Source organism: Heliangelus exortis, chromosome 3 (genome assembly GCF_036169615.1).
Source record: "Heliangelus exortis chromosome 3, bHelExo1.hap1, whole genome shotgun sequence".
NCBI classification, from domain to species: domain Eukaryota; kingdom Metazoa; phylum Chordata; class Aves; order Apodiformes; family Trochilidae; genus Heliangelus; species Heliangelus exortis.
In genome coordinates, this window is record NC_092424.1 from 1294505 (window position 1) to 1307484 (window position 12980).

At 47.4% G+C, this 12980-nt stretch overlaps 1 protein-coding gene across 3 annotated transcripts in view; it reads right to left on the bottom strand.

Moving 5' to 3' along the window:
• RPS6KA2 (ribosomal protein S6 kinase A2) overlaps positions 1-12980 on the bottom strand; it is a 157442-nt gene that overhangs the window by 42138 nt on the left and 102324 nt on the right. For all 3 annotated transcript variants that reach the window (XM_071738827.1, XM_071738826.1, XM_071738825.1), the window contains exons 2-5: positions 9906-10022; positions 6514-6595; positions 815-895; positions 113-192 (exon numbers count right to left, since the gene is read on the bottom strand). In XM_071738827.1, the coding sequence (XP_071594928.1) occupies positions 113-192; positions 815-895; positions 6514-6595; positions 9906-10022 (360 nt within the window). The remainder of the gene's footprint in view (positions 1-112; positions 193-814; positions 896-6513; positions 6596-9905; positions 10023-12980) is intronic.

Sequence of the window (12980 nt, forward strand, 5' to 3'; positions counted from 1 at the left end):
CCAGGTCCAACAGGACTTATTCCCAGGGCTGTTTTTCATTCCCACCAACCTCACCAGACTTCTGGAAAGCAGGAGGGTTTTTCACGCCTCAGGTTCAGCTCTCTCAGCTTACCTCTTTGGAGAGTCTTGTGAAAAGGTCCCCTCCTCGCAGGAAATCTAGGATTAGGTAGAGCTTTCCCTCTGTTTGAAATGCTGTGTGGGAAAAGGGTGGAGATGGTGGAAGTTGGAATCAAGATAAAGGCTCCAGGACAATTCATCTGGTTGGGCTGCAGTGTCCCAGTCATGCCATGAGCTTCCCTATCCCCTCAGAGCTCTGAGAACAGAAAGAATTAATTTCTCTCCAGAAATAAGCAACTGAGCTCAGGATATGGGAAAAAAAAGATGTTCCCAGCTGAGAGGAGGGGATGCAGCACTGATGTACCCCTGGAACAACACTGCTCCCCATCACACCAGTACCTGGGGTCACCCAGAGCTCAGGAGGAGCTGGGATGCTGTGAGGGGACACCTGGTGCTGGCCCAGCTCTCCCAGAAGAGCTTTAGGAGGAACAATGGGGGTGCTGAGGGGCTGGGGAGGCAGAAGGAGGCACCCCCAGCACACCCCCCACACATCCCCACATCCTGATCATTCCAAAGAACTGGAATTTCTGCATCTGGCAGCAGGGAGGGGGTGGCAGCTGCATCCCCCCAGCATCCCCACCTCCTGCCCCACCTCCTGGGGCTCTGTGGGGGCTCTGTGGGAGCTGGGTTTGGGTGGGGGGATGGAGAACACAGGTCCTGAGGGGAACAAAGCTGGATCACATTTCCTTCTCCTTACCATAGTGCAGCTTGACTATGAAGGGGTGATTCACTTCTGCCAAGATGTCTCTCTCCATTTTGGAGCGGACCCGATCCCGAACTGCAAGGAAAGAAGAGGAAAAAACCCAGAGCCTGAGGAAATCAGTGCAGAGAGGAGGGGGATGCAAGCTGGTGCTGCAGGGAGCATCCTGCCTGCAAGGGCCACACAGCTGCACACAGCAGGAAGGTGATTCTGCTTTGCAGGAGAGAATGGTCATGAAAAAATGAAAATCACACCTAAAAAACCCCCAACTCCATCTCCTTTGAGATTAAACAGAACATCCCAGCCCCAGAGTCAACCTTGTGCAAACCTGTGGCAGCATTTCTGAGATCTCCCTGAGGAGCAGCCTCTGGAAGTGATTTATTGAAAAGGATGTTAAGCTTCTGAGAAACCATCCAAACAAACACTAGCAAATAATAATAATTTTTTAAAAGGCCAGTTAAAAACATTACAGTGCTATTGTGCATAGAGGTGAATTATTGTGTGACAGCAGCAAGAAAAATATTTGCTTCAAACAGTTATGGTAGAGTTGGCTTTATTCCAATCCAAGCTGGGCTGAGACCCTGCCAGGGATGGAGCAACCAAAACCTCCCTGGGCAACCTGGGCCAGGAGCTCACCAGCATAACCCCAAACAATTTCTTCCTAAAATCTCATCTCCATCTCCCCTGTTTCAGTTTAAAGCCATTCCCCCTCATCCCATCCCTCCAGGCCCTTGTCCCCAGTCCCTCCCCAGCTTTCCTGGATCCCTTCAGGCACTGGAAGGTGCTCTGAGGTCTCCCCATTGCTCCCTTCTCTTCTCCAGCCTCAACACCCCCAACTCTCCCCCCGGCTCCAGCCTCCTCCAGTTGGGATGTTTATGGACAAACCCAACAACCTACATAGTATTAAATGAGAAATCCTGGAGCTGGGGCATCTCCCCTCAGTGATGCCCATCCTGGGATGCTGCCCTTTGCCACAGCCTGAACCAATCCTGCCAGATGTTTGCTGTCCAGAAGCCCCAAACCTGGAATTTTGGATATTTTCATAGATAGGACTGCTGTGGCTTTTGTTCTGAATTGGAACAAAAAGCCTAATTTCAGCAAGTTTTGCCAAAATTAAACTGCTAAAAAATAATAATAATGTTCTACAGACTGTTTTTACTTCATTTTTAATCCATTATTTCCTCAACTAAAAAATAATTTAAACTAAATAATTTAAACAACTAAATAATAATTTAAAAAATAACACACAAGCAGACCAGAGTGTTCTGATGAAATGCTCACTAACAATCTTTTTCCAAGAGAAATTTCAGCCACCAGCCCCATTCCTGTGGCCAGGAATTCTACCAGGAAAGGTGCACAGACTCCTTTGGCAGTCCTGATGCACACTGGGAAGAAGTTGAGACAGTAACAGAGATTTATGGGTGCTTCAGGAAAAACAGGATATTGAAACCCAAACCCTCAGCCCTGTGTCTTCCACGTGGAGGGTGACCACCCAAAAAATGGTTTTGTCTAAACTGGAGAGGAACTGGGCCAGCTGAGCTGTGCTGGGGGAGGTGGGAGGCTGTGGCTGGGCAGGAGGATGGGTTTTTCAGGAGGGTTTGGCTGGGCTGGTGATGGGGAATGAAGGAAATGTTCCATTCCCCAGCTCTGGGATTGCTTCTCCCTCTGAACTCTTCTCCCAGGAGGCTGCTTGGCTGTGGCAGACCCTGGCAGCCTCTGGCAAGGTGTTCTCCAGGAGCATCCTGGTTTGGAGATGGGAGCCTCAGGTATCTCAGGTGACCCTGGGGTTGTGGTTTAGCATCTTGAGACCTCTCCCTTGGTTCGGGAGGTTGGAATCCCTGGGGCCTGCAGGCAAAGCAGAGATTTCCCAGGTGTTCCAGGGAACCCACGGAGCTCCATGCCAGCCCTTGGGCAACCCAAAGCTGCAGAGACAGGCTCTGTGCAGCTGCCTTGCTATGCTGGCCTCACAAAAAACAAACCAGCAGCTGCCTGTCTGTCACTGCAGAAAACTCCAGCCCCAGGGAGGGTGTTGAGTCAAGGCAAGGTCATTTCCTACCTAAATCAGAGCCCAGGGAAAGCCTGCTCTGGTGGCACCACCAGCAGAGCCTTGGCCATGCAGCCAGGAAGGAAATAAATAAATCAGAAAAGCTGATGCAGTGTTTGCTCCCACCAGGGGAGACTCAGAGTGCTCAAAAAAAAAAAAAAAAAAAAAAATTGTCATCTATTTTTCACTGTGTAGGGAGCCTCGTGGCAGAGGTGGCTTCAGCTCAGAGGGTGAAATCATGGCCCTAAAAGAGTCAGAGGAATAAAAATGCTGTTGACATTAATAGGGACTCTCCAGCCACGTCTCATTCCCTGTGTACAGTTCTGAAAATACTCAGAGCTGTCTGAACCCTCAGAGAAGACCTCATGCAGAGGAAAAATTCTTTTTCCCTTCTGTCACTGGGCAGCTGCCAAAGGCTGAAGATAAACTGTGCAGAGGGGAGAGCAGATAAATATTTAAAGGACATAAACAAGCAGGACAGAGAAGAATTATTTATCAAAATAAAAGGCAAGAAAGCAATATAAATAAGAGGAGGTAATGAGAGGAGCTCTGGCTGGGTCAGGCAGCTGCAGCCTCAGCACAGGACAGAGCTGAGCACCCAGCTGGGCAGAAAAGTCAAATAATGAGTAAGAAATCAGCCTGGTGTAGGGGATTGCAGCTTGCACTGTGGCTGCTGCTCTGCTGCACTGGCTCCACCTCAAGCAAACACCTGTTTTCTAGAAAAAATGTAATTCTAGATTTCACTGCTGTGCTTGGGAGACTGACTGGGCACCAGGGTTAACACCTGTAACATTCTGTTAGGAAGCTGCAGCAAAATAAAAATAAAGATGACCTCAATATTTCTCATTGTACAGAGTATTGTACCTGTAAGTGAAAAAAAAAACAAACAAAAAAGAATTGATCAGCACTGACAACATCTCTGCAGCCATCCCACCCCTTACAATTATCTGAGCAGCTCAGCCTTGGCCCAAATTTACAAAAATTGAACAGAGGAGGAAAATGTTTCCCCATGAGGACAGTCAGACCTTGGAATGGTCTCCCAGGGGAAGGGGGGGATTCCCCCACTTTGGGAAGTTTGAAGTAAGTTTGAAGATAAACAATAACATGAGAAGGGTTGGGCCAGATGGGTCTTGGGGTCCCTTTCACCCTGACATGGGACCACATGGTCCTGGAGGTCCCTTCCACCCTGATATTGGCCCAGATGGTCCTGGATGTCCCTTCAACCCTGATATTCTGTGATTTTATGAAAATATCTTCCTGCTGCTGAGAGAATGTCAGCTAAATCACTGCCCCATGGGAACCTCCAGTGGCTCAGTCCCAGCTGCACACAGAGAGAAAATCCTGCTGGCAACATAGAGATGATGATGATGATGATGATGATGATGATGATGATGATGATAACAACCTCTTTTCCCTGGAAACACCTCCCAGATGGCATTCTCCCACCCCGTGCCACCCAACATCCCCAGGGAGGCAGCTGAGTGCCTGCAGAGCTCCTGTGCTGAGAATCCCACCCAGTGCCTGCACAGCAAAGGCTGAAGCTGTGCCTGATCCCAAACCTAGTGAGGAGTTCCAGGGGGTCCCTCTGGGGGCTGGGACCCGAGGTTGTCCCCCCCTGGCTGTCACACTCTGGGTGTCCTCCTGCTTTATTCCCCCAGGAGGTCCCATCCAGCTCCTGTGCTCCAGAATGCCAAGGGACAGGAATAATGCTGGCAGGGAGAAATGCTTCCCAAAACCTGGAATGAGCCCCAGCACCCATGCTGCTGGGGGCTGGCTCTCCCATCCCTGTTCCTGCCCCAGCACTGAACTTCTCTTGGAAAAACCCAGGCTCTGCTGACAAATCCTCTTCTCTGCTCTCCTGGGGAGGGATAATCCCAAGGCATCCCATGGGAAGGTGCTGCACAGCTGCTGCCATCCCCAGCCATCCCATGGGAAGGTTTTGTCACACAGGGGCAAAAGGGAAGGGCTGGGGACATTGCTGCTGTCACCCATGGGTGTGGGAGATGTGTTCCCCTCTCTGGCTGAAGGAATGGGGGAAAGACAGGAAGACTGAGCTCAGTTTTCACCAGGATTTAGTCCAAGACCTCATCATTCCTCCTTAGGACAACAGGAGGCACTTGTAATCTATCAGCACTTTTACCAAGGGGACTCTTTACACAACTCTACAGCCAAAAGTTTCATGAAGATGAATTTCATGAGCTCCACAGCCAAAATTTCCATGAATTCATATCATCCTTAAGAAAAGCTCCATGAGGAACAAGAGGTTTTTGTGTCAAGTCAGCTACTGGATTCCTGTTCCCTTCAGCACCCCTGGGAGCTCAGTGTCTTCTCTCCAAGTGCTGCTGCACGGGAGGGAAACTGAGTCACGGGCAGGGGGGAAGCAAAGCAATGGCTGCAGCTGGAGTTCAGCCTGGGAAGGCACCAGAGCAGCTTTAGGAGAGGCTGAGATGGAACCCGTGGTCTGGCTGGTGACTTCTTAGCTGCTCAGCTGATAATTAATTATAATTAATGGCAGGGAACCCCTCCAGCTCTCACCAGAGCTGCTCCCACCACATCTCAACCATCACAGCTGGAAACCCTCAAGGGTCTTTCCCTCAAGGTGGGAAAAATAACCAGCCTGCCCTTGCCTCCTGCCTCTGCTGGGGATATGAGCACCCAAACCCAAACAAACAGCCCCTGAAATGCTTGTCATTTGCACCAGCAGCCATTTGCACTAGCAGTCAGTTGCACCATCAGTCAGTCATTTGCACCATCAGTCATTTGCACAGGCAGTCAGTTGCACCATCAGTCAGCCATTTGCACCATCAGTCGTTTGCACAGGCAGTCAGTTGCACCATCAGTCATTTACACCATCAGTCATTTGCACCATCACTCATTTGCACCATCACTCATTTGCACCATCACTCATTGGCACCATCAGTCACTTGCACCATCAGTCACTTGCACCATCACTCATTTGCACCATCACTCATTGGCACCATCAGTCACTTGCACCATCAGTCACTTGCACCATCAGTCACTTGCACCATCAGTCAGCCATTTGCACCATCAGAGTCATTTGCACCATCAGTCATTTGCACCATCACTCATTTGCACCATCACTCATTGGCACCATCAGTCAGTTGCACCATCAGTCAGTCATTTGCACCATCACTCATTTGCACCACCAGCCAGTTGTCCCCAGGCTACCACAGGCCACGCCCTGACTGCTCAGAGCAAGGAAACTCCATGATCCCAACAACCTCAGAGCTGGAAACCAACCTCACACTTGGAAATCCCTTCCCCTGGATTTACAGGAGTGCCCAGGGAGCAGCAGGAGCTGGAAGAGCTTTCTGCCCGGGAGAAATCTTCACCAAAATCCTTATGGGATGTCTGCTTCAGCACCACAAAGCTACAGCCACTGCCATGCAAACGATCCCAAGCCCCACAGAAATCCTACAGATAACACCAAGGAGAGAGCAGGCAGCTGGGAACCCCCCAGCTTTGTTTTCCTGCTCCAGGTAACACTTTTCCTGTGTGTTTTTTTTTTATTTAGAGCACCAGCTCCAAGCAGGCAGAGCCAGAGCTGAGCACACTTACACCCCCTGAGACAGCACCAAAAAACCCAAAAAAAACCCCAAAAAGAAACTGGAAAGAGCCCCAGCAGCCTTACCTTTCAGAGTTGCCTTCTTTAGTACCTTCATGGCATAGAGCTGACCTGCATCAGACCCCTTGACCTTCCTCACCAGAAATACCTGCAAAAAGCAGAGGAGGGAGCTCCCAGTGACCAACTGCTGGATTTGACAGAAGAACAGGTACTACAGTGCAGGAAACCCAACAAAAATTACTACTTGAAAGCACCTGGCATCTATTTCACCTGCAGCTGGTTGAGCTAGCTCTGGGAATCTTCAGTTTTCAGCCTTTAAAATATGCTCAACATTAATTATGAATTAACATTAATAATTACCCTTTCTCAGCTAAGGATGGGTGACCAGGCAAACCCAGTGTGTGCACAGCTCTGCATCTTCCAGCCAGCTTGGCATGGAAAAAAAGTTGTGTCTCACTTGTGCCCAGGGCTGTGCAGTGCCTGACAGTCACTGCCATCAGTTCCATCAAGGAGAAAAACCAGTTTGGTGTCATTGATGGTGTAGTTAATGCTGGTTTCTTGCCTAAAACGTAGCAAACTGTTCATGCAGCTGGAAATCTGTGCATAAGTAACAAAAACCAGGACTGCTTTGATTAACACATGGGTTATTAGAATAAATAATTATTACACAGTCTCCTGTGCCACATCTTCTGAGCACCAGGGTAAAATTGGCATTGAAATAAAATAAAATTGTAGCTAAAATGATATTTTAATTTATTTTTTTACTCCATGCCAGCAATTTCTCACCAGCCCCTGAGTGCATCTGAGCACTGGAGGGGCAGTAAATGAAAGCTCAGCAATTTGGTGTGGCCTTTGTTAGTCTTTCAGAGTTTTAATAATTGAAAATAAAGCAAATGAATCTTTTAGCTGATTGGCAGGGCTGACTCCAGCTGCTGAGGGCAGAAACACCAGGCGAGGGAGTCTTTTTTTTTTTTTAAATGTCAGCCAAATGCAGAAATAAACACAGACCCCCAGCCAGCCCGTGTCAGTGGATACATTAACAAAGGGGAGGGCAGTGAGGGAATTCTGACAGCAGTGAAAAATGGTGCAACCGTTTTATTCAGTGCTGGTTCAGGTCCCATGAAGTTTGTAAACTGCCTCCATCCAACCCAGAAAAAAGCAAAAACCCCCAAATAAAACAAGTAAGGAGGCAGTCTGCTTCTAGAACACTTTTTCCCCTCCTGAGAAAAAAAAAATAACAACGAGGAAACAGATGATTATTTTATCAAACATCCTTGGAGGGAAGGGAACAACTTCTGATAGCTAGAGGAGCCAAAAACTGAAACAAAAAGTTAAATTATCTCTGACCACCTTCTGCAGGGCTCTTCCACCTGTACAGCATCCCAGCCCCAACATTTCCAGGATGATCTGACAGGTTTGGGGTGGGAATTTCCTTCTCCAGATGTTCCCAGGGGATGGGCTCAGTGTCTCAGACACTGCTTCCCATCCCTGCTTCCCATCCCTGCTTCCCATCCCTGCTTCCCATCTCTGCTTCCCATCCCTGCTTCCCATCTCTGCTTCCCATCTCTGCTTCCCATCTCTGCTTCCCATCCCTGCTTCCCATCCCTGCTTCCCATCCTTGCTTCCCATCCCTGCTTCCCTGCTCAGCCCTGCAGCCAGGAATCCTGGCAGCTGGATGCCAGAGGGACACAGAAAACTTTCCTGAGTGGTTTCCATTTATATTCCTGATAAATTTGGATCAGCTGCTTCAGTTTGACCAGGGAGATGATTAATTTAGAAGTTTGGGATGTTTTTCTATCCAACCCAAGTGAGTTTTTGCATTAAGTTGAAAACCCAAACTTGCCCAAACACGAGATTTTTCAGCTGTATTATTATTATTATTCTGTAAAAATGCTTATGGGATCTTTATCCAAAAAAATAAAAATGCAGTCCCCTAAGATAATTATTTTTAAGCATCTCCAGAACTATCAGACTGCACTTTTGGAAACCTCTGCCATGCAGCCCTGCAAAGCCTGCAGTGACCTTGCTGTACTGAGCAGAACTCTCAATTTCTGGTACCAATCCCTGGTCAGCACCCCCTGAACCAGGGGCCTTGTCTGCATCCCCCCAAAGCAGAGGAGTCCAGAACACTCTGTGCTGGTTCCAGCAAAACAATCAAACAGGAAACAGAAAAATGAAAATGCCTCTGTATTGCAGAACGATGTCATCCTCCTGATCAGGCTTAAAAGCAAAGTTTCATTCTTCTGGAAGCCACCAGGCAGCCCTGGAGGGCTCTCACCTGCCTGCTGCCATTAGCTACTTTATTCAGGTTTGCCAGCACAGCCTGGCCACCACTTCCAGTTTGCTAGCTGGAAATTAGTTTCAATTTAGTTTCAACTTTTAGTTTTCAATTTTAGTTTTGCAAACCCCTCAGGTTTTTAATACCTGAAGGAGCCAAATTCCCTCAGCCCCCATCCCTCAATGTCTGTAGCACCCAAACCCCAGCACAGAGAGCTCAGCAAGTCCTCTGGCTCCCAGGAGCCCTCCCATCCCAAAGGAACCTTCTCTGATTCTGCAAGAAATAATTCAGGCTGCAAACTTCCAAGCTGGTTTGCATCCTCAGAGCCTCTTGGGTTTAAACCAGCAGCTCAAGCACCAAAGTGATGGAAAGTCAGGGGGGTGCATGAGCAACAGAGAGCAGATCCCTCTGCCCCTGCCCAAGCTGCTCTCTTTGCTCTTTTCTGCAGGCTGGGGAAGGTGATTTGGGGGAGGCTTCAGACAGGTCTGATGCCCACATGTGATCTGATCCTCAAAACCATTCTTTTCACATGGGATTTTCCTGTTTTTTTTTTTAATTTATTTTGATTATTATTATTATTATTATTATTATTATTATTATTATTATTATTATTATTATTACTATTATTTTCATTTTCATTTTCATTTTCATTTATTATTATTATTATTGTTTCCCCTCCAAAGAAAAATCTCTTTGACAAGTCCTGGCAGGATACCATTTGCTTCCCTTTTGTAAAAACCAAGGTGGAGAAACGAGAAATAACACCATAAAATGAAAAAGCACCCACAGAAACATTGAACCCAATGAACCAGGGGGAGCACATCCCAGGGAAGTGGTGGCAGGAATTAAGCATTGTCCCTGCAGGATGCCTGAAGCTAAAAGGCCACCTGGGGCAGGCACTGCACAACCAGAGAGCCAGAGAACCAATTCTAAACTCTTTCCTGACCATTCTGTCTGGCTGCATTGGCAGTGATGCTACCCAGGGCTCCTCTGTCCAGGTCCAGAGCCAGAAGCAGTTTCTGAGTTTATAGAGAGGACTCCAGCTCAAAGACTTTACAAGACAAAGGGGTTGGGTTTGCTCCTCTGCCTTTCCTCAGGTGATACTCAGATAACTGATCCCAGAGGAAGGACATGGCATTCCCAGTGTTGTTCTAGGTGACCAGAGGGCATCAAAAATTACCTTTCCATATGAGCCTTGTCCCAGCACTTTCAGCAGCTCAAACTGAGAAGGATCTGCTTTTTCAAAGCCTTCCTTTACATGGTGGCTGATGTCTATTTCCTTCACGATGCCTTCTTCCTGGAAAGGAAACAACAAGGATAAAAAAAAAACCAACAAAACAACCCCCAAATCCCCACATCAGAGCTGTTACACTGAGGAAACATCTTGTTTATTCACATCTTCCTGTCCCTGATGCTACAACCACGTCTGACATTTTGGAAAGAGAAACAAATCCCTGTCCAAATATTCCACGTGCCTGTTCCTGGCCATGGAAGGTGACACCAGGACATCTGTCATCAGACATCTGACATCAGGACATCCCAGCCTGCTGCTCCTGTTCTCTGAGCTGCAGGACATGACAAGGTACAGGCAGCACATGCAAGCTGGAGCACAAGATCACAGACTCATAGAATCTCAGGATTCTCAAGGACCACCTGGCCCAACCCTTCCCATCTTATTCTCATGATATTGTTGAGCTGAGATGTCCCAGCACCCCCTGGAGCTGAGACTTCAAACTTCCCAAAGTGGGGGAATCCCCTGGGAGACCATTCCAAGGTCTGACTGTCCTTAGGGTGAGGAATTTTCCCCCTGCAGAGCTTGGTGTGCCCATCTCAGACCTTGCTGGCAGAGGCCATGGACTCAAACCTGTCCTCTAGAGCTCCAGCACACTGCTCTCCAAGTCCTTCCTCATTTTTCTTCAGAGCACCATCTAAACCCACCCAGTCCTGGTAAATCAGGCATTATTTCTCCTAAACCTGGAAAACAGGGATCATTGCTTTGTGCTGTCTCATGGGAACGACACAAGAATAAACACAGAAAAAAATGTGAAATTTTCTAGAAGCAGAAATTCTTATATATAATATAAAGTACATTTCTAAAAGCATCTCTCCCTGTTTACCTTAAAGAATGGAAAGGTGTTACCTGGTAGTTGGAAAAAAAAAAAAAGAATTATTTAGATTAACTTTTAATGCTTTGGATTTTCCAGGCTCTTCTGTTAAAGTATTTCCAGTGTCAGTAGCTGCCCATTCCTCAGATAAATGCCCCAGCTGATCTGGGACTTCACCTGGCCAGCTGTGACAGATGGCACTTGGTTTAGGTCCCTGGTTTGGCTGATTGTGGCATGGAGCTTTAAAAAGAGAGGGATGGGGTCAGGTGAGAGCCAGGGGGACAACATCAAGTTTGCAGCAACCCAGAAAGTCACTGATCTGAAAAGAAACCTGGAAGAAAGGACATGTTCTGCAAGGACAGGATGGTGAGGAAAGATAAGGTTTGCATTAAAACATATTTAATGCTTTGCATTTTTAGTTCTGTAGGGTCTTCTACACCTAAGATTTCAGCTTTTCAACTGTTCAAACTTCTTGTTCTAACTTCTCTGCAACTAAAATGGGGATGTTGAGTACAAAACCTTTTTGTTTCATTTCCCAGCTCAATGGGCATTACTCACTTAGGAACAGGTCTAAAGATTTCTGCACTCAGAATAAATAAGTGGAACCCCAAAACCATTCTTCTAACATGGGATTTTCCTGTTCTTTTTATTTATTTTTTTTTTTCCCTCCAAAGAAAAATCTCTGACAAGTCCTGGCAGCATAACATTTGTTTCCCATTTGTAAGAATCAAGGTGGGAGAAACCAGAAATAACATCATAAAATGAAAATGCATTCACAGAAACACTGAACCCAAACACATTCATTTATTAAACAAGACTAAATTTGATTCCCTTCTCCAGAAAAAAAAATTGCTATCACTTTCTACCAGCTGTAACTCACCTGATGCATGGCCAGCACTACCCAACTTACTTTCTGGACAGCAGCTCCATCCCTCCTCTGCCTCTTGGCACTCAGGTGCTTTGGGACTGGGGCTACACCCTCTGCTTGGGTTGCAAAGCTTCCTCTACTTTGTGCCTGCTCCCCCAAGCATGGAAAATAACCATCATCTGACAACAACTCCTTCTGCTGCTCCTAACTCCTCCAGTTTGAATTCTGCCTGGAAGGAAATGCTTGAAACCAAGAAATAAAGGTACTGATAACCAGAGGGACACCCAAACTACCAGGACACAACCATTAAGAACAGATATTTTTACTCTAAGTTGCATCTTAGGGACTTCTCTAGCATGGATTTTTTTTTTTTCCACTGGTTCAGCAAGGACAAGGTATCTGCACTGGGAATTTGGATGGCAATAAGAGTCAGGCAGGGGAGTCAGGATGCAGATGAAGCCTGCACACTGCAGCAGCTCTTTTGGTGGAGAAGATTTCACTCAGGAAAAAAAAAAAAAGCCAAACCAACAAACCCACGAGCCAATTTCCAAACTGGTTTTGATCAGTGAGGTTGGTGGAGCCAAAAAGTCAATATTCCACAGAGTTTGGTCTCTCAACAGCTGTGCACAGCAGCCCAGGCTCTGGCTTCTCCCTTGTCCCAACCCTGCATCAGCAGGAGTGCTTGGCCTGAGGAAGCTTCATCTTTTGTAAACTTCTCTAAATATTTATCTGTGTACAAAAAACATCGTCCTGTGGCAGAAGTGAGATGGATGGCCTTGAGGAAAGCAGAGGATGAAGCAGCAGGGAGGGAGGGCAGGGGACTGGGATACAGGATGAAAGAAGAAGGGAGAGCTTCTCAGCAGTTGGCATTGAGGGTCTTGAAGGTTTTTTCCAACCACGATGATTCTGATTCTCTGCTAGGACAAGAAAGACTTCTACAAGGCCTGAATCTATTGGAGTACTCACTTCAAGGCCTCCCCTTTAGTCAGCAGAGGTTTGGACAGCCAAGTAACCCAGTGTTGGAATGGAAAATCCACTGTGCTCCCCTTTGGGTCAGGTTCTGTTCTGCCCCCGTGGCTGGGATGGCACAGACACACCTGGGTTGGTGCTCCCTGCAGCACTGGTCTCAGCTCACTGCCAAGTTTTCCCCTTGCAGAGACCTTGGGAAAGAGTCACCCAGTGCTGGGAAGCTGGGAAGCCACCTCGGAGCCTCTGCAGCACCAGTTCCTGACTCCCTCTCAGTCTCTGGGTGGGATGGGGAAATGCAGGGGTTCAGACCTGG